The 26,114-nt window shown below is 35.9% G+C and overlaps 2 protein-coding genes across 2 annotated transcripts; one reads left to right on the top strand and one right to left on the bottom strand.

Annotated features, from left to right (window-relative positions):
- The first annotated feature begins 6,297 nt into the window (after positions 1–6,297).
- LOC110711710 (cysteine proteinase inhibitor 2-like) lies at positions 6,298–8,354 on the top strand. Its single transcript, XM_021890127.1, has one exon. The coding sequence runs from the start codon at positions 6,486–6,488 to the stop codon at positions 7,155–7,157; it is 672 nt and encodes a 223-aa protein (XP_021745819.1). The 5' UTR covers positions 6,298–6,485; the 3' UTR covers positions 7,158–8,354.
- A 226-nt stretch (positions 8,355–8,580) lies between these two features.
- Positions 8,581–19,678, bottom strand: LOC110711709 (probable UDP-N-acetylglucosamine--peptide N-acetylglucosaminyltransferase SEC). Its single transcript, XM_021890126.1, has 28 exons — positions 19,130–19,678; positions 17,882–18,027; positions 17,674–17,772; positions 17,489–17,539; positions 17,180–17,296; positions 17,033–17,089; positions 16,522–16,641; positions 16,335–16,397; positions 16,128–16,206; positions 15,023–15,132; positions 14,860–14,913; positions 14,703–14,770; positions 14,466–14,568; positions 14,132–14,334; positions 13,902–13,998; positions 13,497–13,568; positions 13,298–13,374; positions 13,078–13,194; positions 12,912–12,996; positions 12,660–12,827; positions 11,530–11,640; positions 11,364–11,450; positions 11,150–11,277; positions 10,928–11,010; positions 10,732–10,837; positions 10,489–10,635; positions 9,797–9,917; positions 8,581–8,994 (listed from the first exon to the last, which is right to left on the bottom strand). Exons 1-28 carry the CDS (start codon positions 19,416–19,418, stop codon positions 8,881–8,883), a joined length of 3,072 nt encoding a protein of 1,023 aa, XP_021745818.1. The 5' UTR covers positions 19,419–19,678; the 3' UTR covers positions 8,581–8,880.
- Between the last annotated feature and the right edge of the window lie 6,436 nt (positions 19,679–26,114).

Below are 26,114 nucleotides of genomic sequence, written 5' to 3'. Positions count from 1 at the left end.
CCTTATTGTTTGGAGTTGACGGTAAGAAAGGTCTCTATTTTTTTTTTTACTTTGTTGTCTTTTGTTCCCTCCCTTATTGTTCAATGTTCATGACTATTAGTGTTCTGTTGAGCTCGATCTGTTGTTGTTTGTCAATACTTGTGTCCTCTTTGCATGTTCTTCCGCTCATTTCCCAAGTAATAGAATTGATGAAATATTTTTCTCAAGGGATTTCATTCACTGACTTCCCAATATATACAAAGTACAAGGCATATATTTAGGTAACCGATTATATGCATATCAATCTAAATATATGCTTAACTAAAATACAATGACAAAATATATTCACATATATCTTAACACACCTCGCAGTCGAAGCGGGAGATTGTCGGACACTGAGACTGTCACGAAAATTTTCAAACAAAATTCGAGGTAGGCCCTTAGTAAAAATATCCGCAATCTAATATCGGGAAGGGACATGCAGAACACGAACCTAACCACGAGCAACCTTTTCTCGTACAAAATGAATATCCATTTCAATATGCTTGCTGCGTTGATGTTGCACCGGATTTTCCGATAAATAAATAGCACTCACATTGTCACAATAAACAATTGTAGCCTTTTCAATCAGACGATGTAGCTCTAAAAGCAAGTTTCGTAACCAACATGACTCAGGTACGACGTTGGCTACACCCCTATACTCGGCCTCAGCACTCGATTTAGATAGAGTAGGTTGTCTCTTAGAAGACCAAGAAATCAAATTATCACCCAAAAATACACAATAACCAGATGTAGATTGCCTCGTATCTGGCAACCTCCCCAATCAGCATCAGTATAAGAAACAAGAGACGACATTGAAGATGGGTAGAGATGGAGACCATAATCAAGTGTACCTTAGATATACCGAATTATTCGTTTCAGAGCTTGCATGTGGTCAACTCTGGGATCATGCATATGTAAACACATTGTTGAACAGCATATGAAATATCTGGTCGGGTGAAAGTAAGATATTGAAGAGCCCTAGCAAGACTCCGATAAAGAGTGGGATCCTCATAAGTAGTACTAGACGTAGCACTAACCTTTTCCTTAGTGTCAACAGGAGTATGAGACGGCTTGCAGGAAGACATTCCGGCTCGCTCAATTATTTGGTCAGCATACTTGCGTTGGGACAGAAACATACCACCCTTATGTCTAGACACTGCAATACCAAGAAAATAATTTAAAGGACCAAGATCCTTCATAGCAAATTTTGAACTGAGTAGTTGCATAATAGACAACCGAATAGCATGAGAAGAAGCAGTGAGAATGATGTCATCAACATAGAGCAAAAGATAAGCCATGTCACGACCCTTGCAATAGATAAATAAAGAATTATCACATTTGCTATTTGAGAACCCAAGGGAAATGACATAATCTGCAAATCTCCTATACCAAGCCCGGGGTGCCTGCTTGAGCCCATACAAAGACTTACGCAACAGGCATACATAATCTGGATGAGTACGATCCCGATACCCCAAGGGCTGATGCATATACTCTGTTTCCTGTAGCACACCATGAAGAAAAGCATTTTTCACATCCAATTGATGAATGGGCCATGCCTTTGATAAAGAGAGAGAAAGGACTGTGCGAATGGTAGCCGGTTTCACCACCGGACTAAAAGTTTCACCACAATCAATGCCAACCTGTTGAGTTTTCCCATCACCTACAAGACGGGCTTTATGCCTCATAAACACCGTTAGATTTTTCTTTATGAGCAAAAACCCACATAAAACGAATAACATTCACATTAGGTGGACGGGGCACCAACTCCCATGTCTTATTTTTAATAAGAGCATCATATTCATCATCCACGGCCAATTTCTAATTCGTGTCACGAAGAGCTTCTACTGGGTTACGAGGTAGTGGTGACCGTGTAACCTTAGTAGCATATGCATGGTCATATTTTCTGTTGGGTTTAAAAATACCCCGTTGGCTTCTTGTGACCATAGTGGGCTGTTTGGAGATGAGAGGAGTAGGTGCTAGAGTCTGGGTTGCTGGTGTTGGGCTAGAGGGTGGAGATGGGCTTAGACTAGGTGGTGAGGTAAGAGCTAGGCCAGTAGAGGGAGCACTATGACTTGGACTCGTGTGGGCTGGGATTGGAATAGGAGAGGATGTTGGGCTCTTATGCGTGGGAAATGAGCCAACAGTAGATGATGGAGAATGTGGTGCTTGCATGATTGTTGCTGGGACGAATTAGAAGCAACATGATTTTGTAAATGATGTAATGTATAAGGAGACAAATCATCACATAAGAAATCATAAGAGGACTGGGATGGGGAATGCATTTGTGAAAAAGGAAACACATGCTCATCAAATATCACATGGTGACAAATTATAATTTTGTTTGATGATAAATCATAACATTTGTAACCACGGTGATTAGTAGGATAACCCAAAAATACACAAGGTGTTGATCGAGTTGCAATTTGTGGATTGTAGTAGAAGGAATTAAAGGATAACACAAGCAACCAAAAACCCGGATGTGAGCATAAGAGGGAACCCGTTGATATAGAATTTGAAGAGGGGAGAGGTTTCCTAATAACTTGCTAGGAATCACATTAAGAAGATAAGTAGCCATTTGTAACGCATGATGCCAAAAAGAAGGTGGAAAAGTGGCATGTGCTAATAAAGTTCGAGTGACATTATTTATAGTTCGAATTTTTCTTTCAGCTTTTCCATTTTGAGAAGAGGTATGAGGGCAAGAAAGACGGAAGGACATGCCATTTTTCTTACAAAATTCCCAAAACGGACCATTGTCAAATTCCCTCCCATTATCACATTGGACATTTTTAATATTACGCTCAAATTGGTTAAGGATATGAGCTTTGAACTCTAAAAATTTATCAAACACATCTGACTTCCTAGCTAATGGAAAAGTCCATAGGAAATTAGAATAATCATCCAATAACAAAACATAATATTTATGCCCCATGGAGCTCAATACGAGAGATGTCCAAAGATCACTATGAATAATATCAAATGGCAAAGAAGTACTCGAACTAGAAGGAACAAACGGCAACTTAACATGTTTCCCAAAAACACAAAATCGACAAATGTTAGAACTAGGGAGTTTATTACAATCAATGCTCTTATTACGTCTAAGAACATCCAAAATAGGAGCACCCAGATGACCTAAACGATCATGCCAAAGTGAGGAGGAGATGGCTGCAAAAGATGACGGAAAAGCTTGATTGTTGATAGAAGTGGTAAGAGGATAAAGGTCGCCCCGGCTCTCACATATTATTATTGGCACCCTCGTCTGAAAATCCTTCACAGAAACCCAAAAGGATCAAATTCTACCGTCACAAAATTATCAGTAGTAAATTTGCGGACAGAAATCAGATTTTTAACAATTTTGGGTGCATGAAGGACATTTTTAAGGGATAAGGGAAGGCTAGGGGATGGCAATGAAGTGTGACCATAACCATGAATTGGAATAATTTGACCATTACCAACAATAATACCACTATTATGATTGCTCAAATTAAATAAGACGAGAAATTACCATTAGAGGATGTCATGTGAGAAGTGGCTCCGGTATCCATGTACCAAGACAGATCGGGCGGATTTAGGGACATCGTGTGCATTGCAGACTTAATATCTGTTGGAGCATATGGAGTGGACTGCCCAACTGTAGAGCCCAAGTAGGCATGTTGAGGTCGTGGGCCAAGGACAGCAGGTTGCTGCCCTCTAGGACCCATAGGACGTTGCTGGGACCAGCCTTGTGTTGGAAAAGGACAAGGTGGAGTTGCCCAACCATGCGTCCAAGCCCAAGGAGGAAAAGGACCCCATTGTTGCCGGATTGCTTTCCGCGGTGTGGTGTGGGTTCGACTCGTCAAAATCCGTGTGAGAGGTTACCATAGCAGATTCTGACCCTTCGCCAAGCCAGCCTCCCGAAACTAATTGAGTGACAAGCCGACTATCCGATACTGAACCCCGACATTCTTCAATTGGTCAGCCAGAGACTTGAGACGCTGACAATAAGCCGATGCATTTGGAAAATTCTCCATTTTGGTAGTGGAGAACTCGGCTTCAAGGGTTACCACACGAGAATTTTTGTTATCTTGGAATATGTCACGAAGCCGTAGCATCGGGCTCAATAATGGTATGCAAAAGGTCATTCGAAATAGTAGCATAAATCCATGAAAGCACCGTAGCATCAAGGGTCGACCATAATTCTTTTTCATCCTCAGTTGAAGGTACCTTCTCTTTGCCTTTGGCCGGAGGATAATGTGATGAAGGACCTTATGAGAACGTGCGGTAATTTTGAAAAGCTCCCCCCACGTTGAATATTGGACGTTCTCCATCTCAAGGGTAATGGACATATGGTTTCGGATGTTCGAAACCGCAAGAGCTGGATGGAAGGAACTCTTGTTGTCCGACATGGTGGAGAGATGATGAAACAGAAGCAGTGGTTAAGACCACCGAATAGGGTTGCGGAAGGTGGAAAAAGAATCGAAGAAGAAGAGTAGTAAAGATAACCCTAGGAATCTGATACCATAGAATTGATGAAATATTTTCCTCAAGGGATTTCATTCACTGACTTCCCAATATATACAAAGTACAAGGCATATATTTAGGTAACCGATTATATGCATATCAATCTAAATATATGCTTAACTAAAATACAATAACAAAATATATTCACATATATCTTAACACCAAGATCAATGAAATATGAGATACAAAGTCGACCAATGGTATTGTCTGGCACATCTTACAACATGTTCGAAGACAAATAGTTGGATTTTAACACCGGTTGTACAGGTGTTTCTTTTGTAGTGTTTTAACATTGCATCTCTGGGCAATTAACAGAACTTACTCCATAATTTGTAGCTTGTAATATTCGTCTTTCAAGCATATTTCTAAATAAATTTTTACAAAAAAACCCAATTTAAGTAGCCATATTGTTTAAAATCAAGTTAGTTTAAACATAACAAAAGGTTAGTATAAGACATACTTCTTAAGTTTTAGGCTTCCTTTGAAAAATAAGAGGACCCTGACTGACGATTAGCTTATAGCTGTTACTATTAGCTACTTTGACAGCTTGACCAGTTGTTAGTTTTTATCTATTTGCATTACTTAATAGTTATTTTAACTAACTTGTTGTAATAGATTGTCAAAAAAAAAAAAAAAAAAAAAAAAAATTGTTGTAATAACTATTTGTGCAAAAGTGTTTGGTGTGGTAAATATTTATTAGTTATTAGTTGTCTTAGTATAAAACAACTAAAAAGTTAAAAGCTCTTTTAAAAAGCTCCTCGTATTGAAGTGGTGTTTAGTTATTGGGGTGTTTGATTAGGCGCTTTCTGAATGAATGAATGAAAAAAAAAAAAAAAAAAAAAAAAAAAAAAAAAAAAAAACTCTTAACCAATCTACATAGGTTTTTGAAATTGTCAAAAAACTCTCTGTGTTTCAAAAAGCTCCTAACTAAACACCCGAGGGATAGTTGGATGATAAGGCTGTTGAGCAACTTTGAAGCGGGGAATAGGGCATGGGATGAGCATGGTACTCGTAACCGTACAAGATACAAGAAACCAAAACTAAGAAAATGATTGATTAATTCAATTACAAACGCCACCTGTTACTCCAATCACGTGAGAGAGCGCACGTTTTTCCATGCATGGCTGCCACGCTTGCTTTTAGGTTTAAACCAAACTGCATGGTTCATCTCAACTCCACGACAAAAAGTGTTACTAGTAGTACTACTACTAGTACTACGAGTATAATTTTTCTACTGTTAGAGGCTTGCATTGCGTAACAATACTTGTAATTGACTAATACTCCGTATTATGTTACGCATGACTAAAGTCGTATTTGGTGAAAAGTTAAATCTAATCTAAATTGGTTTTGACTAATTTATTGTATCAACTTATTTGACTAGTTAATTGTATAAAAGTGTAGGAGTAATAACTAATTGCTTTATGCAATTTTAGTATGCAAAATGACCAATTAAATCATTAAATGGAGGTAGATAATTAATTGAGGTAGGGTTTTGAATTGAATGGGATATATATTTGTAATTTTACGTAAAATACTTAAATCAACTAATAAAATATTAAAAATGAGCTTATTTAGTGTATTAAGCTCTTTAAATCAACTTACTACCAAACACTTCAATTAGCTAATTATAATGATCGATCAGCTCATGTTGGCTAAATAAACTAATAAATCTCAAATAAACTCTTCATCAAACATATCCTAATTATTTATGTCTTGGTATAACGTTTGATCTAGTAATTTTATATTAGGACTACTACTATATTAATCATCCCAAATCCCGTTCTCTACATTCCACTTTTAGGTTTAGGTAAGTATTATGGGAGTAATCTTCTCTGTATCATTCGACTCGAGTTTTAATCAGGTAACGCCAAAATTGGAGTTTATCCCCTCACCGCTTTAGCCTTACAGTCCAAAATTCCACTCATAGTCACACTGCTGTTTTTTCTGATAGATGTCTGTTTTTTTGCATGTATATCAAACGCGGCACACCGTTCATGCTTCCACCTTCCCTTCCTTCCTATCTCCTACTCTTTCGTATTATACGTCTCGAAATTCTCACCTTTTTCTTTCTCGCAAATTCTTCTACCTATTTATACCCTTTTACACTTCTAATGATTTTGACACTTTCTCCCATCTCTTACACTTGTTCAACAAATTCATATCCCTTCCCAAAAAAGAATCTAAAAATGCATAGACAAACTATTTTATCTCTTCTTCTACTACTACTCTTCATCTTCACTACAAAGGTGAATGCAGTACACAGGGGAAGAATGGTAGGAGCAAGAACACAAGTAAAAGACGTAAAAACTAATAAGGAAGTTCAAGAACTAGGTAAGTTTTCAGTAGAGGAGTACAACAGGGAGTTCTTAAGCAAGCAGCCAGGCCCGCTTCGAAGCGTATCAAACGAGTCGTTGGATTTTGTGGAGGTGGTGGAGGCGCAAAGGCAGGTGGTTTCCGGGATTAAATACTACCTTAAGGTTGAAGCCGTACAAGGCGGTGTTAGTAGGACTTTTGATGCGGTGGTGGTGGTTAAGCCTTGGGTTCAGGAGTCCAAAAAATTGCTCAACTTTGGCCCATCTCCAAGGCCAAATTTTCTGAAGTTCCGACTGATCAAATGTAGGAAACTGCTGAGCTTATAATATTTTTGTTTTTGGTTAAAGATGATGCTAATTAGTGATAATTTGCTCTTCTGACTTCTGTGATTGACAATAACAAGTTGTTCATCCTTCCATCAATAATAAATAAATGACTTTGAATTTTCCAGATTATCCCTAATTTCCATTTTAGGTTTTTCGGTACTTTTATATTAGCTTTGTTGTAGTGGTTTACGGCTGAAAACGAGTAAAAAATATATCATCGCGATGTAAATCTCTCACCGGCTAGGAGCACCAGTGCACCACCGGCACTTAAAACGATATTTGAGGTCCGAGGTCTTTCTCTTGAAGAATATCATTGAAGGAGAAAATTTGCGTCCTTATAATACGGTAATTGTACTATCCCGTCAAAAAAATTCTGGTATATGCATTATTTTACCAAAAAATATATAATTTGTACAACAGATTATGAGTTAGTCTATCACTTAAAGCTGGATCGTTAAAATATCATTATTTACCCCAAGCTCTTTTAAATGAAAAAAACTATCTATCTTCAAACTTTCCTGTAAACCAAGTTTCAAACGAATGTCAAGTTCTACTCACTGATAAGTTCGGCAAGAAAATTTGAGTTGTTCCAAGTTAGTCTCTTATAGAAAGTTTAAGAATGGTTGCTAATCTTTAACCATAATTTCACAAGTCCGAGTAAGTACTTGCTTGTAAATACTTCAATATTGAATTTGTGAGAATCTCCCCTTTCAAGTGCAAATCTTCCCCTCTTACTATATTTCCTAGGAAAAATAACTCTCTTATTTTTTCCAATCAAAACTTGATTGTATAGTTTAACTTATCGTTTATATTATCCCGTTTTTGAGTTTAGAAAATCCATTTACCTGTCCAGGATTAGTATGGATAAAATTACTACCTGCCTTCCTTTTGCGCAGCTTTGCCATAGTTGACATCATTCTGAATGCTAAAGCTTTCTGCCTCTAACTACGAGTCTACCGCCCTCAAACATTCAGACACTAGGACTGCCGAAAATTAACACCCCAGCTTCCTATTTCCAGAGACTTATTTTATCGCCTTTCTAGGTCAACCATAGCCACCCAAGTACTTACCTTCAAATGGCAAAATCACACCCCTAAATTTCCAACATCCAGAAATTTTCTTCTCCTTCCCCCTACTACATTATAAGTTCATAACTTCCATCAACCCATCATATGCAGCATCTAAACCCAACCACGTACAGGCGTACAGCAGCTGCACGACGGTCACGCATCAAGAAAATATATTAAGTTCATGGGTGATCACCACGAATCTCAGTGAGGGCATCACATACAGCTATAAGATTAGCATATGTTAACTAATTTCTTATTGATACCCTATTCAACCTGAATGATGAATTAGCCGTTCAATATTATATATGTCAGCATAGACCACCTTGTTGAATCAACATCAGCGTTATTCTTCATTGAATGTCACAACAACACCATTATTGTTCCTCAAGAGGAAAGACCAAAGAAAGAAATATCAGTGGAAAAATAGAGATGGAGAGGAGCAATGCACTCCGAAAAAAAAAAATTAAGCAGATCTTTCCCCCCTTCTCCAATCATCCCGTAAGTGCAAAGCAACAATTACCTGAGTTTCAAGGCCTGACAGCTCCAGCACTTAAATACCTATAACACAATATAATCTCCATAATAAATCATTCTACCTTAACTTATGCTCTTCAGGATATCTACGATGTTGTTATCTTGCATTGCATTTCATACTATCTGTCATAAGGGTATTCTAAATCATTCTCAGTCACTTTGAATGGCTGAGGATGCTGGCCAGCACAGTATAAATTCCACATCTTGAAGTAGGCTCGCTCAAGGTTTCTCACCTGCATTCAATATGAGCTCAGAATCAGCAAGCAGCTGCAAAGTTTACAACAGAAAAAATAGCAACTAAAGCAAATGAGAAAGCCATCAACTTCATCATATGCACATCTGTGCCTCTTTAAAGCAGGCTAAAAGTAGCGTGCCAAACTTAAAATAGCTCATCGTGATTTTGAGTTGAAACCTAAACTTGGAAATGCTTTTCGGAAAATATAGCCAAATTTCATTCGTAAGAGATATTGTGGGTTCATCATATGACCCATAAAGAGAATTCATGGAGAGTTATCATTCAAAAGAAAGATTCATTCTTGATGAATAGGCTCACTACAACTTCTAAAATAGGTTAAAAGGTGTTGTGTACACCTCGTGAGATATTAATGCATAGGTGATATCTAGAAAGAGAAGTAACAAAAACGCATGGTTAAGACCAAGGTAGATGATAAGTAAATATAAATACAGAAAAGCATAGAAAGGCCTTCCCATACACAATATATATAAGCAAGTAGTAAAAATGAATTTTAATTCAAAAAATATTATATAATATGATTAGCCCTTGAGATAATTAGGGTATTGAATAATAACTGCCATCATATCTCCTGAATGATATCTGTACAATGATTTTTCAGTTAAGTAACTAACATGCATAACTAGCTCTTTAACCAATCCTGTCACATTTAAATGGCTTTGTCCAGTTCCCCATCCCCTTTAAAATATTAGCAATATACAATGCAACAATATTAGGTTCATTTATTAATTAGCAAGAGCTAAGGGTAACAGATCAATTAAAGAAGGCAGACATGAACTCACCCAGCGAGCAGTGTCAAAGAGAGGACAAGTCAAGCGAGCAGCCTTCAATCTATTGGTAAGATCCTGAAGCTTTGGTCTATTTAATGCCAAAGACACCGCCTTTTCTTCGTATTCTCTCAGGCTTTCATATACAACAATCAGCAAACAAAAAAAGGAATCAGCGATGGTGCATTTTTCATGCACACAAAATACCACATGAAAGCATAACAAAGACCAGCAAAACATAAGCAAACAACAAAAAAGTGGGCAATGCACAAATAAACTATGTGCTTCGAACACATAAAAAATGCAACTAAAAGGAGCTACGGTGGATTCGACTTCAAGTATTAACTGCCTAAAATCTATCCACCAATACAGAAGTGTGATTCAACAGAGGTGCATCATACAATTTGACAATACAACCCACGTGACTTAATAAACCAGCCAGATGATTATAAGGGCATAACCACAAGAGGATTCAACAGAGGATCCAGGAAAATCATATGCTACATCATAACCACCTACAAGATAATGCTCTAACTTTAACCTTACATACTAAACAACTTCAACATACACAATGCATGAGATCAGACCAGTTATCCATACTAAACACAATCCAAAGCCACTCAATCCAGATTGGACAAAGAGGAAACACATTTGGTGGATGAAAAAGAACCATGGAGTACCAAGCACGCAGCTGGCTAAATTGCTACCTGTAAACCACCATCTCGTCTCCAACACCAGTCGCCAAACACAGTGAACCAGCAACCCTGCTAGCCATCTTCTCTAAGGGAAGCGTCAACATTGGCAAACCAGCCCAGAGAACATCTGTGCCAGTTGTGTGCCCATTGCATAATGGCCTACCTCAACAGAAGTCAAAGAATCAATAAAAAGGTAACTAGAGACACAGATACAAACATAATTTAGGCATAGAATGTTCAAGTCCAAGTGCTTACGTGTCAAGACAGAGATCTGCCAAAGAACTGCGTCTAATATGTTCTCCCTTCATGGCAACATCAGTAAATATTATTTGGTCCGGTTGCACACCCCTTGCAGCAGCGTCTGAAGATGTTACAATTCAAGATAGCATTAAAACAATCACATGAAAATTACAATCAGGCAATCAGCAAATTTTAGAAAACAAGAGCTTACATGCACGAAGCCTAGTCTCGCCTGCAGCTGGAAACCTCAGAAGCCAGAGAGCACTGTTTGGAACACGCTTAAGAATATTGCACCTGAGCAGAAGGGGGAGAAACAAGATTGATTTAATGTCAGTTTGGCTTATCATGAACATGAAGTACTGTCACAGTAACTGAAATGCACGAGAAATAAAAGCGTGCACTTGCAAGCTCCAAACTAGAACCCATAATATACCAAGTGTCAAAAATGTCACGATCTATCTTGTACAGCTGATTAAAGCATCCAAAGATGAACTTATCCTCAGGCAGCCCATAATCTGACCGTTTAGGTTTGGTGCTGGGATCCAATACGTCACGATTTTTCTGAAACCAAATTGATCACCACACATTAATAAAAATCCCATAAGGCAAGTAAGTGGAAGCTTACAAGTATAAGTCAAAAAGAACACCTGTTTATAATCATTAACAAAGTAGCAATTGGGAACATGAACTAGCTTCTCCGAGTAAAGGTGTGACAAATGACTAGGAGAAACAAACTGCAACAAAAAATTTATTGGTTATGATTAAAGATTTTAGTTCAAACAGTCATTGAAAGATAAGAACTTCACTTCGCACCTCATCTGTCACCAGATATTGTATGTAAGAAGCACCCATGGTTCCAGGGAATCCCATGTATGAAACCTGTACAGGAGCAGGTTGCATAGCAAATATTTCATTCCTTGCACCCTGCAAAATTATAAAGCAAGTTAATAACAGATATTCTGGTTATGGGCTAAACATGACAACGCAACTCAAAAGTGACTTCAAAGTTCCAACAACACGAAAGCTCACATTCCCAGTTGCTATTACGAACACGCTTAAGTGTTGATGCCATTGTCACAGATATCAACATCTAGTCACAAACACACATTTAAAGGCAATTTCCTAACATAATTTCTTTACAATCTTTATTTCTATAGAGAAAAGTAAAAAACCATTTAAATGCAGTATGGGATATGAAAACACATTAATAATTAATCCTACTTCAATTTTGGCAATGACCAGAGTTTGAGAAGACATGAAGCAGATATAGCCAATAACAAAGCTGAAGAATAAAGTGTTAAAGCAAATATGTGCACCTAGGAAAGCAAAAGAATTCATGCCCAAGTGAATCTAGGTCATTTCTCTTGCTCTTATGATGGAGCCACTTGTATAAAGCATATAACATTCCTAACTTATGCACTGAAAATGCAAGTGAAATTATATTGGCCAAGGGAACCTAAAATTCAGAATCAATCAAATTAAAGCCAAAGTGATTAACACACATTCGTTATTTGTAATCAAAGTAACTTAAAAGTAAACAAAAGCCCAAGAGTAGACCCTACAGCCCTAGCACCAAAAGTGCCTCAAGTCCCCACTCAAAGGAATCACCCCATGAGCCATGTGACTTAGTGAATTTCTGCCACCACTGCCATTAACAAAAGACCACATCCAAATTTTAACTAATCACTCAGTAACTTCCAAATATTGCACCTAATTATACGCAGCAGTGAGGCCAAAGGGGAAAAAAACAGTCCAAGTGAAATGTCAATAACAGAAGACAAATAAATTACAGAACAAATTGAGGAGGACTAGAAAGGACAAAAAAGTTCCAACCTATATAAGCAACCATAAAAAGTACTGAACAGATTATCTTTAGCCACACAAATAAGTAAACCTATAGCAATCCATTATCCATAAGCATCAAATTCAACAAAGCATCATACCTTCGTATACCCATTAAGGTTAACAAGGATCTGAATATTGTCCGCATTAATTAATTTAGCTATCGCATCAGATGACAAAGATGAGACATCAACAAAGTGCTCAGCTTCTGACTGTGTGCGCAGCCTCCACTCAGAACCGTCACTTGGACTCAAGGCATAACAGAAGACCTGCCAGCATAGCAACAAACTTTCAATCACAGCAAAGATTGTATCCTTATACATGACATGAAATACAACTCAAATAAAGTATACCTCCACATTTTCTCTGTTGTGCATACCAAAGACAGAACCCATAAGATGTGACAAGGGATGATTACCAAAATCACTACTGACATATCTGCAATCCACACCATAATCTGTCAAACAAGAAGTGAATTTAAAAGTAGATTAATAGTATGTTGAAGGGGTTTAAACATACCCGACCCTCAACCGCCTGCTCCCTTCATCAGTCTTTACAGGCAACAGAGCAGGATAACTGAAGGAAGGAATTGAATATCGAGCAGCAACAAGAGAACAATGCTCTGCGTATTTACGACTGCAGCAAACAAAAAAAGGGGAAAAAAAAAGGTTAGAACACCAACAATGATTTAATTCTATGGGTACTAATACATCAGCATCTCCACAGAAGTGCTACTCACCTAATTTCAAGTGCGAGCAATGGATCCAGAGGGTAAGCAAAGGCATGAAAGGGTTGCACACTTGGAACAACAGACATCTGACAAGCAGATTAAAAAAACCATTTAACACATAGAAATTCAAGTCTAGAAAGACATGAATGGAGAATAAAGAGCACCACTATGATATATCCAGAAGGGCAATGCATAGAAGATTAAAAACCTGAATTTGCCGCCTTAGTATGCGCTCAACTTCAATGAGCCTGTTATCTAAACCCTCCCAGTCACATACACACTGCACAAAATAAGCAGTTAACAAAATAAAGTTACAAGCAAATTGAACAGCATAGTTTCAAGTAAAAAATGTACACACAGGCATGCCCTTTCAGAGATGAGTTGAATATGGAGAACATGCAATTACATGTAAAAAAGACCATTTTTCATACATGACACAAAAGGCCTCAGATTCTAAGCCAAGACTGAACAATACAAATTACAATGAGCCTCGGAATCTAAGTCTAAATTCAATAATATACAATTACAGTAAGCTAGCAGACTTTATATAGATTTGTAGAATAAAGGAACCCAAATTGCCTACTTATGGAAAAACCATGTGTCAGCAGCTTACCTGTAATGTATGAAGGAGATTACATGTTGCCTCTGGGAAGTCAGGACGTAACAACAACGCATGCTTATAGCTTTTTATAGCTGCTTCCACATGGCCACTGTGGATAGAAAAAAGCCCTCGTTTACAAACATGAGCAAAACAAAACAAAACAAAAAAAAAATAACCAAACAAACAAACAAACAAAAAGAAAAAGAAAAATCCCTAGCAGATGAAATAACACAATGCTTAACCTGTCTTTATAAGCTGAAGCCAAATTTGCATGAGCCTCTGCCAAACTAGGGCGAACCTCAATAGCACTTTTATAATCCTGGATAGCTTCATTAACTCTTCCAATTTCCTTATATGTATTTCCCCTGTTGAGGAGCGCATCAGCTGCCATCGGATCAATCCTAAGAACTTCTGTGTAGCAAGTCAGAGCATCCGCATAATTACCCTGGTGCAAAAATAAGCAGATATGAAAAATAGTTTAACGACCAAAAACAAAATACATGTCCTCTAAGCATCAAACAATTTCACCATGAACTAAAAAGAAAAACCTTCAAGAAAGCAGAATGACAAGAATACCTGCTGCTTATAAATTATTGCAAGGTTATTGTATGGGGCAGATAATCCTGTGGTGACATTAAGGGTAGCCTTATAACACTGAGCAGCAGTACCAATTAAATTCCTGTAATATCCCCAATATTTATGTAATAAGAACTAGATATTAGACAGTGAAATCAACTTCATAGAAACTAAAGCAGCAATTCCATAATGCAACACGAGAGGCAAGTAGCTAAGATGGAAGCTTAAGCAACTTACCACTCCAAATAGATGTTACCAAGATTAGTCAGCGCTTGTGGATGGCTAGGTTGCAGTGAGAGACATTGCTGCATACAGTAATCAATGCATTAGTTAAGACGTTAACAGAAAAGAAAAACATAAGGCAATAGGTACAGGACACGTAATTAGCACATACACGATAGTACTGAACAGCATCCTCAACTCGGCCAGCATCTTTCAGTGCATTACCCTTGATCATCACAATGAAAAGAAGATTAGACACTTGAGGATTTGCAAAGCAAACTGCAAGCAAACAATTGGGCAAAAACTATGAGAAAGAACAGAGCATAAAACCCAACCAAATTATTGTAAGCTTCCAAGAATCCAGGATCACGAGCAATGGCACGTTCAAAGTGAGCAATTGCCATATCCATCTGTCCTTGCTCATAATATATACTACCAAGATTGCCTGGGAAGATCAAAGTTAGTGAGCAGAAGTAATGAAACATTATAAAGCAAGTTCTTAAGGACTTAACACATGAAAGAATGTGATATCTTACCGGTTTCGCAGCTAGGCATTTATATTGATAACTCACACAAATATGGAATTCAAGAACAAGCATATAACACAACCAAAAAAAAAAGTAACACAACAACAATGAAAAACAATTGTGACACCAGGTTTAGGAACGAGCAACACGACTACACAGAAATACAATATTACAATGGCAGTAGCAGGCAAAGGATGAGTAGGACGAAAAGGCATCCCCCTGAAGAAAACTTTATAGTCCACCAGAAAGTAGCACCAGGTTTAGGAAATAAACAATAATCTTTGACAGATCAGTTGAGCCACAATAGGATAACATCAGAATCAGAGAAGTTATTTCTTCCAAATTAATCGATCACACACTTGCCAAAATCAAGTAATAACTTAGCATATGATAAAACTTTAAACAGCAACACCAACCATGGCTTGAGAATGAATTCTAACGTTGGCAAAATGACGAAGAACCAGACACCATATGTATTCAACTACCACAAAAGGTCTAGCATAAGTTGAACTTGCCCTGACTCTACTCTTAAGCATTAAACATTAAAAGATTATTTGCCTAACCAAACGTTAGCAGAGGCTGCTTTAAAAAATAGACATAAGTTCAACAAGAACACAATAGCAAAATAGGTAGAAGCAAAAGAAACACAGACAAATTAGAAAGGTTGTCAAAGAGATGGAAAGCGAAGCGTGGAGATGCAAAAGCATGTAGTAGCACTAATAGTATTTGAAGACGGAAAGAGAAACATGGAGATGTAAAAGCATATAGTAGCAGACTAGCAGCCGGATAAAACAATAAAGTGCTATATAAAACACATTCAGATGTTTTATTGCTATAATAACTGCATCACTATATGGTCAGTTTGGTCACATCTACAACTTAAAGCGCATCTGTAAAACATAGGTATCCTCACCATAAGCTATAGCATGGTCTGGTCGGATCTGCAGTGAATGTTGGTAACATAACATAGCTTCTTGGGGCATTCCCAGAGTCTGTAACAAGGACAGATGCAGTATTAGATGGATGGCATGAACATCATTTCCTTTTTTTTTTTTTTCCTTCTGGGAAGGCAGTGCAACTACTCCAAAAAAACTACAGCGTATATTCTTGGACAGCTTACCTTGTAAACATTTCCTAAATTAAGATAGGCATCTACACATGTTGGCTTGTGTTTGATAGCTTCCTGATATACATATGAAGAAGAAAGGTCATAAAAAAAGTTTAAGCAGTAGATAATACAAGGAATTGTATAATTTAGATATATATTGTCTTTCTTCACACAGAATGAACAAAAACCATCTAAGCACCTTGTAGCACTGAACAGCGTTATTGTAATCTCCTGTCTCCGTAAAAAGCCCAGCAAGATTAGTCCAAGCAACAGGAAGTTTAGGCTGGACACGAAGAGCCTCAACATAACAATTGTAAGCCTGCAGAGAAGATCAATTTTAAACAAGTCTGAAATGTGGAAAGAAGATTTTGGGAGGCACAATAATTGACAAAAAGGATGGTAGAAGTGTAAAGTCATACAAAATGTACCAACAGCCATTCCTCCACCCCACTCCCCCCCCCCCCCCCAAACCCCCTCCAACCAAAAATAAAAAATTAATAAAAAACAAACAACGTAAATGAGTTTAACATATGGTATGAGACTAGAATTTAGATAGTGAAAACGTATCAATTTTACCAAAAAGACTATTGCAAGAGATACCATATCCACAAAAATAAAAGGAGACACTCTTTGACATAGTGAGCTGTTTATTCACGCGTGAGAAATGAAAGACACAAGTCAAGACTCAGCGCTTCAGCTACTTTTCTCACCTCCTGGACCAGGCCTTGGGCTTTCATCAAATTACCCAGCGTACAACGAGCATCAACCTTCAAAAACAGACAAACTGTCAATAACAAGCCACTAGCAATCCAGTCCACATAAATTCATGAACATGATCCAAAATTCCAAGTAAATACCAGATTAGGATTCAATGCAAGGGCCTGTCGGCAGCATTGCGAGGCTTCTGTAACCCGTCCTTTCCGCATATAAGCATTGGCTAAATTGGACCATGCATCAGCAAAATTGGGTCGAAGCTGTGACATACAAAATACAATAAAACACTAATAAGACAAGGATGTGAACACAGCATTTTCAGGTTTGCAAACCGTTACAAGAAAACAGCAGATGGATAAAATAAAACAGTATGCAAAAGTAGTTGGCAGCCAAAAAGTGACATAAATCAAAATCAGTAAACACTATTGACATATTCAGGCTCATAGAGTTACCTCAATTGCAATCAAGTAATAGCGGATAGCTACATCAATATTTCCTTTCTCCTGCAAACAGGTAGAGAAGAGATCAAAAGGACTTATCACTAGCTTAGTTTATACATTTTTCTGAACTTTTCATGAAACAACACAAGTCTGATTATAGAGCCAACATATTCAAATAAATTAGGTCTGCAAAGTACCTTCCATGCATTTGCCATGTTACCATAACACTCTGCAAAATGAGGATCAATTCGAAGAGCTTCTTCATTTTTTGCGATGCATGTATCGTAATCATGCAGCTAAAACAAATACAGGAACAAACGGTGAGCTAATAGATTACAAGTATCCAAACACAACAAAAATGCATGCAAAATGAATCATATTCCACCAAAAAAATCAACATAAGACCTGATAATAAATAGCACCCAATAGCAAAAGATTATCTGTACGGCGAGGGTTTCTCTCGAACAAATTATTGCTGAAGTCAAGTGCTTGCTTGTAGTTCCCAGATTTGTACTTTTGATGGGCAAGAGTCAGCAACAAATTGTCATCAACTACAAAAATGAGAGATAAACATCATTTACAACAACTTGCTATGCACATGGAATATAACATACTACTTGTATATAGCAATAGCAATAAGATGTACATTAGCTGAACAAAAAAAACTCCAAATTAACACACAAATATAAATATACCCCAGAAGTACAACAATTAAGACAGGAAAGTACATGATAATATCAAAGATAAGTTTTTGGCCCCGACTTTAACAAGCAATTTCTACCATCTCCTCTTTTCATATTAATGTTGATTAGTGATACAGTGAAAACTGAATACATAATGTATAAATTTTTTATATGGACGGACGCTCAATTGTCCCTTTCTTAATCTTTTGCCAATTACAGTTAACATTGTAGAAATACAACAAAAGGTTTCTCTTTAGAGGACCATAAAACATATACCATCATCAGTGCCCTGTCCCAATAACTGCAACAAAGAAGTACGTTTTGCAAAAGTCTAGATATGCATCATTGCAGCGGAGAACAAAAAAATCGGAGCACATTCGCCACAAAATATAATTCAAGAGGCGCAGATGTAAACAATTCTGAGCATATATCCAGTTCGTAGTATCCTCCACAAAATACACATACTATGGCCATCAATAATCGGAGTATTAACCAGCACAGAATTACCCCGAAGTTAAAAAAAATCTCCATATAAGACTATACACAATTCGCTACAAACTACCAGAATCCTCTAAAATTTAATTCAATTTCCAGTAAGACTATAAAACATAAAGTTTTCCGCAATTACTCATCATCGTTGGACAAAAAAAAAAAAAAAAAAAAAAAAAAAAAAAAAAAAAAAAAAAAACTACAAGAAAAATAATCGGCTTGGAAGCTCAAAGAATATTGTTTTTTAATCGGAAAATTTTAAATTAATTGACTTAGAAGTTCAAGGAATATTGTTTTTTTAATCAGAAATTTTCAAATTAACATCCTAACATAACTGATCACCTCACAAACCCTAGCAACTGGCAAAAAATGAAAACTCAACAATTCAACATATCCAATAGTAAAATTAACATATGAATTACCGGAAATAATGCAAAATTAAAGAAATTGTTGTCGAAATTAATCGCAAAAATCAGCAAACCTTGTCGAGGATCCAAAGCCTGCGACTGCGACTGCGAAGACTTAACCGTCGAAGTCGAAGACAACGGCAACTGCAGCTGCTGCTGCGGCTGATGCTCAGAATGAAAAACAAAAGAATCATTACGATCGAGCGAAAACGGAACCCTAGAAACCTGCAATTGTCGCTGAATCTGCTGTAAATTTTGCAAATTCTGCGAATTATGCTGTAATTGCTGCGAATTATGCTGTTGTGATTGCAAATTCTGCTGCTGAAACTGCTGTTGATCGTTCTGCAACAGTAACATCTCCATTTTCAGCCGAATCTCTCTCTCTTGGAGCGCTTGAAATTAAATTCTAGGAGTTCGTTAGTTTCTCTCTCTAAAAAAGGAAAAGGGTTAACTCAGAGAAGTGAAGAAAAGAGTTGTGAAAGAGGAGAGAGAAAATAATGGCGCAACAATGGCGGATTTGTTGATCAATTTACGCGGAAAATCTCTCGCATTCTGACGAAAGGAAAGAAAAGAAAAGAGAAGAAGAATCCTTAATTGTTGAGAATACTCTTCTCAGATTTTGATGTTGCCAAATATATCCGATTTTATCTTTTTTTATTTTTGGCAATATCCGGTTTTTATTTTATTTTTAAAAAAAAAAATTTGGTAGATTGGATAAACTATTACTTGTATATGATACGGTCATACGAAGTAAATTGATAAGGCTACAAATAAGTATTTACGAGCAATATTTCATATCTTTCTTGAATTGTTGACACTATTAGTACTCTATACTTCGTAATTATATTGATGATAGATGATGATATAAACCTATGTTTATTAGAGTTAATGTTCAATTTGTAAATATCTTGTAAAATAGAAATTGTTTTTTTCTTATAAAAAAAGGGATATAAAATGGTTAACTTAAAGAGAAAATTCTTATTTTTCATAGCTTTAGATTAATCAAGTTAGAAGGATTCTCATTTTATTTACTATGTACTCAGTAGTAGATAGATTTTATATATAAGATTCTTTTTGATTCAAATAAAATTGTATGCCCATGGTACATGTTTAAAAATCTCATTAACACTACATACTTCTTCCATTTTTTTTTGTTTACTCGACGTGCTTCAACTTTTACACTATTCAACACCCCCCTTCTTTGACCGTATTTTGTGAATTAATTGCAACGATAAACATATTCATGTGGGATCTTGTTAGAATCGTTACAATCAGTATTATCACAATGTATAACTTTTATAATTATTACTTATGAAAAATTAAAGTTATTAATGGCTTAAGTTCCGCATTGGCAAGCGTAATAAATGAAACAGGTCAAGTAAAAAAGAATGAAGAAAATATATCATATAAATATATCATATATCTCCGATCTTGAATAGCATCGACTTTAACCAACTTAGTTAGTTAATTATCCACTATGTATATCATTTTTTAAAATTAAAGATCACAGTGTGTATATATGACTATAATTCTTAGAAATATAAACAAACCTCTAATATACTTAATACTCCATTTTAGAAATATTTGACAAAATTATACATTGGTCAATGTTATATTTGGTGATTTAAGATGCAATGTCATTGTCGTAAATTAAAAACATCACGTGAAATACAATCAAAACCCAAAACAAAAGAGGATTCGAGAGGTATGAATTAATTGCATAAATAAAGGGGGGTAATATGATAATTTGAAGTGGACAAAACTCACAAGAGGCGTAGTAGAAACTGGGACAGTCTGAGATGATATTATTTCCAATTTTTGTGAAAAGAAATTAAAAAAAAAAAAAAAAAAAAAAAAAAAAGAGAGAAAAATAGGGGACAGCTTATATTTTACGGTAAGTGGTTAGGTTTAGTTTTAGGTGCACTTTGTCAAAGAATGGGGTTTGATAAATTTGTCGGGGAATCAACCTTCACCACATGTTTGAAATGTGTGCTTTGTGAGTTTTGTCAAGCAATGAGAAAAAGAAGAAACTCATAAAGTTGATATAATACCACCAATAGACCACGTATTGAACACGATATGGTATGACCGTATGACCGTATTAGTATCGAGTTTTACTGTTTTAGATCTATTCGTTAATATAAGCGGGCCAGCCTGAGTACGTAGGTCAATTAGTGTTGAGAATTGAGATAATATATACAGCTCTAAATTTATTTTAATTAGATGAATCCCGTACAATATACGGTTTGTTTGTACTTTTTCAAATAAAATATTTTACTAATATATATTTATCTAATAAATTTTGGGATATTCGATTGCATACTACTTGAATTTTTTATTATAAAATAAATTATTAATTTTGTTTCTCATATTTAGATAAAATTTGTAATATAAAAAGATACTCACAAAGTTTTATTTCACAAATTTCATATGTAGCTGGTCACACCGTATAGTCGGGATTACTTGGTCATGAGTTACTTGGTTGGTCAAGGGTTATTCAATTAATCAAGGGTTACATGCACGGTTAGAGGTTACTCGGTCAGTGGTTGGGTATGTCTCAGTCGATCACGTCGACCACACGATATGGCAAGCCACATAAAAACACGCTGATTTTATTTTTATAATTAATATAAATTTTAGAAAATTTTAGAAAATAACACCACAAAAAAAGTCTCGATTTTTATTATAACACCACAAAAAAAAAAAAAAAAAAAAAAAAAAACTTTTATTATAACACCACCAAAAAGCCCAAAAATTTGGTTTCACCACCACTTAACTTTGCCCTCCAAAAAAACCTTTAAATGGGTCACATAATGTACACATGTCAATCATCTATTGGATTAAAAAAAAAAAACAGGAAAAAAAAAGAGAAATTTTTAAAAATGCTAACCCAGCCACCACCTCCACCACCGGCGCCGATCCTACCGTCGTCACCCATACCCAGCTCTTGATCTGCCGAAATCGTCAACGAAACTCCGAAACCGTCGCCGAACCATCGTGACCCCAATCTAAACCAGTCGAAACCCCAGCCCACACCTTCGCCGAACACCGTAACCCCAACCTAAACCAGCCGAAACCCCAGTCCACACCGTCGTCGAACCACCGTAGCCCCAACCTAAACCAGCCGAAACAAAAACATCACACCCACCACTTTCGCCGAAATCCTCTCCCCTACTCAAAACCGTCGCCAAACCACCAAAACCCCAACCCACACCCATACCCAAACCCAAACCCGTACCCAGAAACCAAATCAATTTCTTGGCGACGAATTTTGCGGTGGATTTCGTTTCCGCAACAATTGATAGGATTAGGATGGTTGTCGCCAGTTATGAGGGTGGTGGTTGGCCTGATTTCACTGGTTTTGGTGGGACAGAGGGTGCCGACGACTTAGGATTGACGTCCGGCGGCTAGGACTGGGCTGCCGGTGGAAGGCTAATGGCTGGGTTACAGTTCTTTTCTTTTTTCTTATTTAATTTTTTTTAAAACCAATACCTAGTTGACACGTGTCCATAGTGGTCCCACTAACGGGTTCCATCCAAAAATCCGTCAGTGGATAGTAGAGTAATTTTTGGGTTTTTTGGTGGTGTTATAATAAAAGTTTTAAAATTTATGGTGTTATAATCAAAATTCTGTGATTTTTGTAGTGTTATTTTCTAAAAAATCCTAAATTTTTTAATCTAAAACAAATTGCAAATTTTTTTTTATTGGCTAAAATATAAGAATTTCCTATGTGACGCTCTAATTAATCTTACGTGGCATAATCCTATTGTAGCTTTTTAAAATTATTAATCCTACATGGCAATTTTTTATTATAATCATATGTAGCGCTTTAAAAAAATTCTAATCTTACGTGACAAATTCCTATTGTAGCGTTTCAAAATTATTAATTCTACGTGGCAATTTTTTTTATTTTAATTCTATGTAGTGCTTTAAAAAAAACTAATCTTATGTGGCAAAATCTTATTATAGCGTTTTAATATATTAATCTTAAGTGGCGCTCTAATAATTTTTTAAAAATTAAAATCCTACGTGGCGCTCTAAAAACTCGGGAAAAACTCCACTATAAAATACATATTTTGCTCTTTTTAAATACTAAATCGGAAATTTTAAGATATTACCGCCACCGTGAAAACGGCTAAGGCAATTATGAAAGACATACAATGGAAGATTTTCTTTAAAAAGAAAAAAAAATCAAAACAAGTCAATTTAAAAAGTCAAACCAAACGAAAATAAAGTCGAATCAAAGTCAAACAAAGGCAACCTCCAACTTGGAACCATTATAGGCCTTTATCAAAATCAAAATAAATGTTTAAAAACCATTGTGTTAGTCTCACAAGCAAAATATATAATATTCAAAGCAACAAACCACATCACAGTCTTATGGAAATTAAATATGATTCACTCTTCACTCATGCCCATCATGAACATGCTTCATCACCTGAAAAGCTTCTCTTTACTTTGTTCTCACTACTCGCCATTAGAATTGGGTCGTAGTAGGGCCAAGATAAAGACAAGGCCAAACAAGCATACAACACACAATCAACAAAACTGAGTATATAAGCGTAAACAGTACACACTAACATGCTTTCATCCTATCAACACACATTTTACCTTGTTGCACCTGTTTACAAGCATACAACACAATCAACTCAACCAATAGATACATAAAATGCTTATTTAATTTGATTACGCATCGAATGAGTTTCTCACCAAATCCCTGCCCCAAAGAATTGGGGTAGACTACACCGGAAACTAACCGGGTAGGAAAATATCACATGAAGTGACGGACGTCCTGCGCATAATAATAAAAAGAAAATACAGCGTCCTGTACTTCCAGTAGAAGTTATGGTTAAATATAAAACCCATAACTCCCCTCATATGTTCATACTGAAGGTATATACGTTTCAATAGTTTTGGTGGGTAATCTCTTTCATTTTACGTTGTTTACATATATTTAGACTTGGTGATGACTCTTAAAATATAACACAATCAATCATAATAAATCATTCAAGCAATCAAACATACCAAAATTCAATTCTTGAACAATTAGTGACCACGTGGTTTTAATGTTGAACCCTTTTTAAAGTACCTCGGTGTTAAATAACACCTTAGGCGCATAAAGCACCGCAAATTCTATCCCTCGGTGTTTTGAACACTTTAAGTGCACATAGGCACCGCAAAATATTTTATTTTTGTGTTCTAAGACACTTGATAGCTTGATCCTCATGCTTAAAGCATCAATAAAAATTATATGAACTACAATCAAACATGCTCTCAATCATGCCAATAATAAAAGTGTAGTTCATATTCAACATGCCAACATGATTAATTCCAATCATCAATCCATCATAAATACTTCATACTCCATAAATCGATCACCAACATCAATCAAATCAACAATTCCAATCCATACCTATCATGATACTACCTATCATGATACTACCATGTTTTTATACACTTCAATAATTATCGAGTACGCAAACGTACCTCGAATATGGTCTCAAAATTGCCACGACTAAATGAAATCACTCATTTGGAAATCTCCTACAACCCAAAATTACAAAGAGACATTAATACTTATTCAATACAAATTTTCAGCAATATATACACTCTTTAGATCACTTATAAACCCTCTAAAACAAGCTGAAAATTAATTTTAAACCCTTACTTTTATTCCCAATTAATGGGTAATTAAAAATCCTTTCAAGAAACATAATTCTAACCTTTATATAAAAAAACAGCTTTATAAAATCATGTAAAATTGCTGTAATTATATTTAGAAACATCTAATTTAATAATTTCAATCATCTACAATCAATATCTATCAACATACATTAATTTAGAAACATAGGGTTATTTAGGGCTTTTTAATTCAAAAACTAAATCTGGAATTATACATAATAATCATAATCAAATATCATAAAAATCATCAAAAAAAACCCAAAAATAATAATTGAATCAAGGCTAGATTAGAATTAAAACAAAAAGATTTTTACTTTTTCTTTTTGTTAAAGCCGCACAACCACACGACGGGGAGGGGGCTGCTACGGCGGCTGCTGTTGTCGGCTGTCGCTGGCGGTGGTGGTCGGCCAGTGGGAGGTGATGGTGGCGGCCGACCACCTTGTGTGTGCGTGTGGGGTGTGTAAAAATAAAGGGGAGAGGAAAAATTAAGGGAGAGAAAAATAAGAGGAGAGAGAGAGTTTACCTTTGGGTATTCTCCATCTTGGGCAAGATCTAACTTGCTCATATGATGGGTATTTATACCCTCTCTCAAAACCCTCCTAGCTTAAATTTCCACTTCTATCCTTAATGATTCCTTCTACTAATCAAACTAGTCATTTGACTTTCTTTAAATATCGTTAACTTAAAATTTTCTTTTATAAAATAATATGCCCCAAAGTTTTATAATAATAAAATAAAATATTTCCAAAATAATTAATTAATACAAACGGACCTTTAATTTTTAAAATAAACGTTTTTAAATTAATAAAATACCATAAATAATTCATTTCGAATTATTTAAATACTTTATAAAATAATGATTTAAATTAAAATACGTATAAAAATACGGGGTATTACACCTAAAATATTGATGAAACTAATGTAACCTGATCGAATAACCCCCATGAATCCATGATGGCTGGGCGCACGGTGTGACTAGCTAAGGGGTGAAAGTTCGGTTGGAGTGTGGTTTATAGCCCAATTTGAAACTAAAGGATATTAATTTAGTTTGAGATTTTTTATACCACATCGCATCATATTACTATTTAGTCCAAACCAAACTACACCGTTTTTAATTCATTTAAAAAAAAAGAAAAAAAACCAAACCAAACCGCAATTGTTGGGTCTAGTATATTTGGTTTTGATTTATAACTTTTTTTGGGCGATTTTTCAAAACCCTTAAGATTGAAGAACAATAGATTAATTATTTTTGTTTGCTTTATAGATGTAGGGTAGAAAATTAGAATTGCGCTATAATTTAGATAAGGGCCAAAATTTTGGTTTGGTTTTTGGTTTTTCAAAACCTCAAACCAAAACGAAAACGTAAATCGAATTTTT

The sequence above is a fragment of the Chenopodium quinoa genome, unplaced genomic scaffold (assembly GCF_001683475.1).
Source record: "Chenopodium quinoa cultivar QQ74 unplaced genomic scaffold, ASM168347v1, whole genome shotgun sequence".
Taxonomy (NCBI): Eukaryota; Viridiplantae; Streptophyta; class Magnoliopsida; order Caryophyllales; family Amaranthaceae; genus Chenopodium; species Chenopodium quinoa.
The sequence above is the reverse complement of the archived record's forward strand: the minus strand, read 5'-3'. Positions and strand labels throughout refer to the sequence as shown.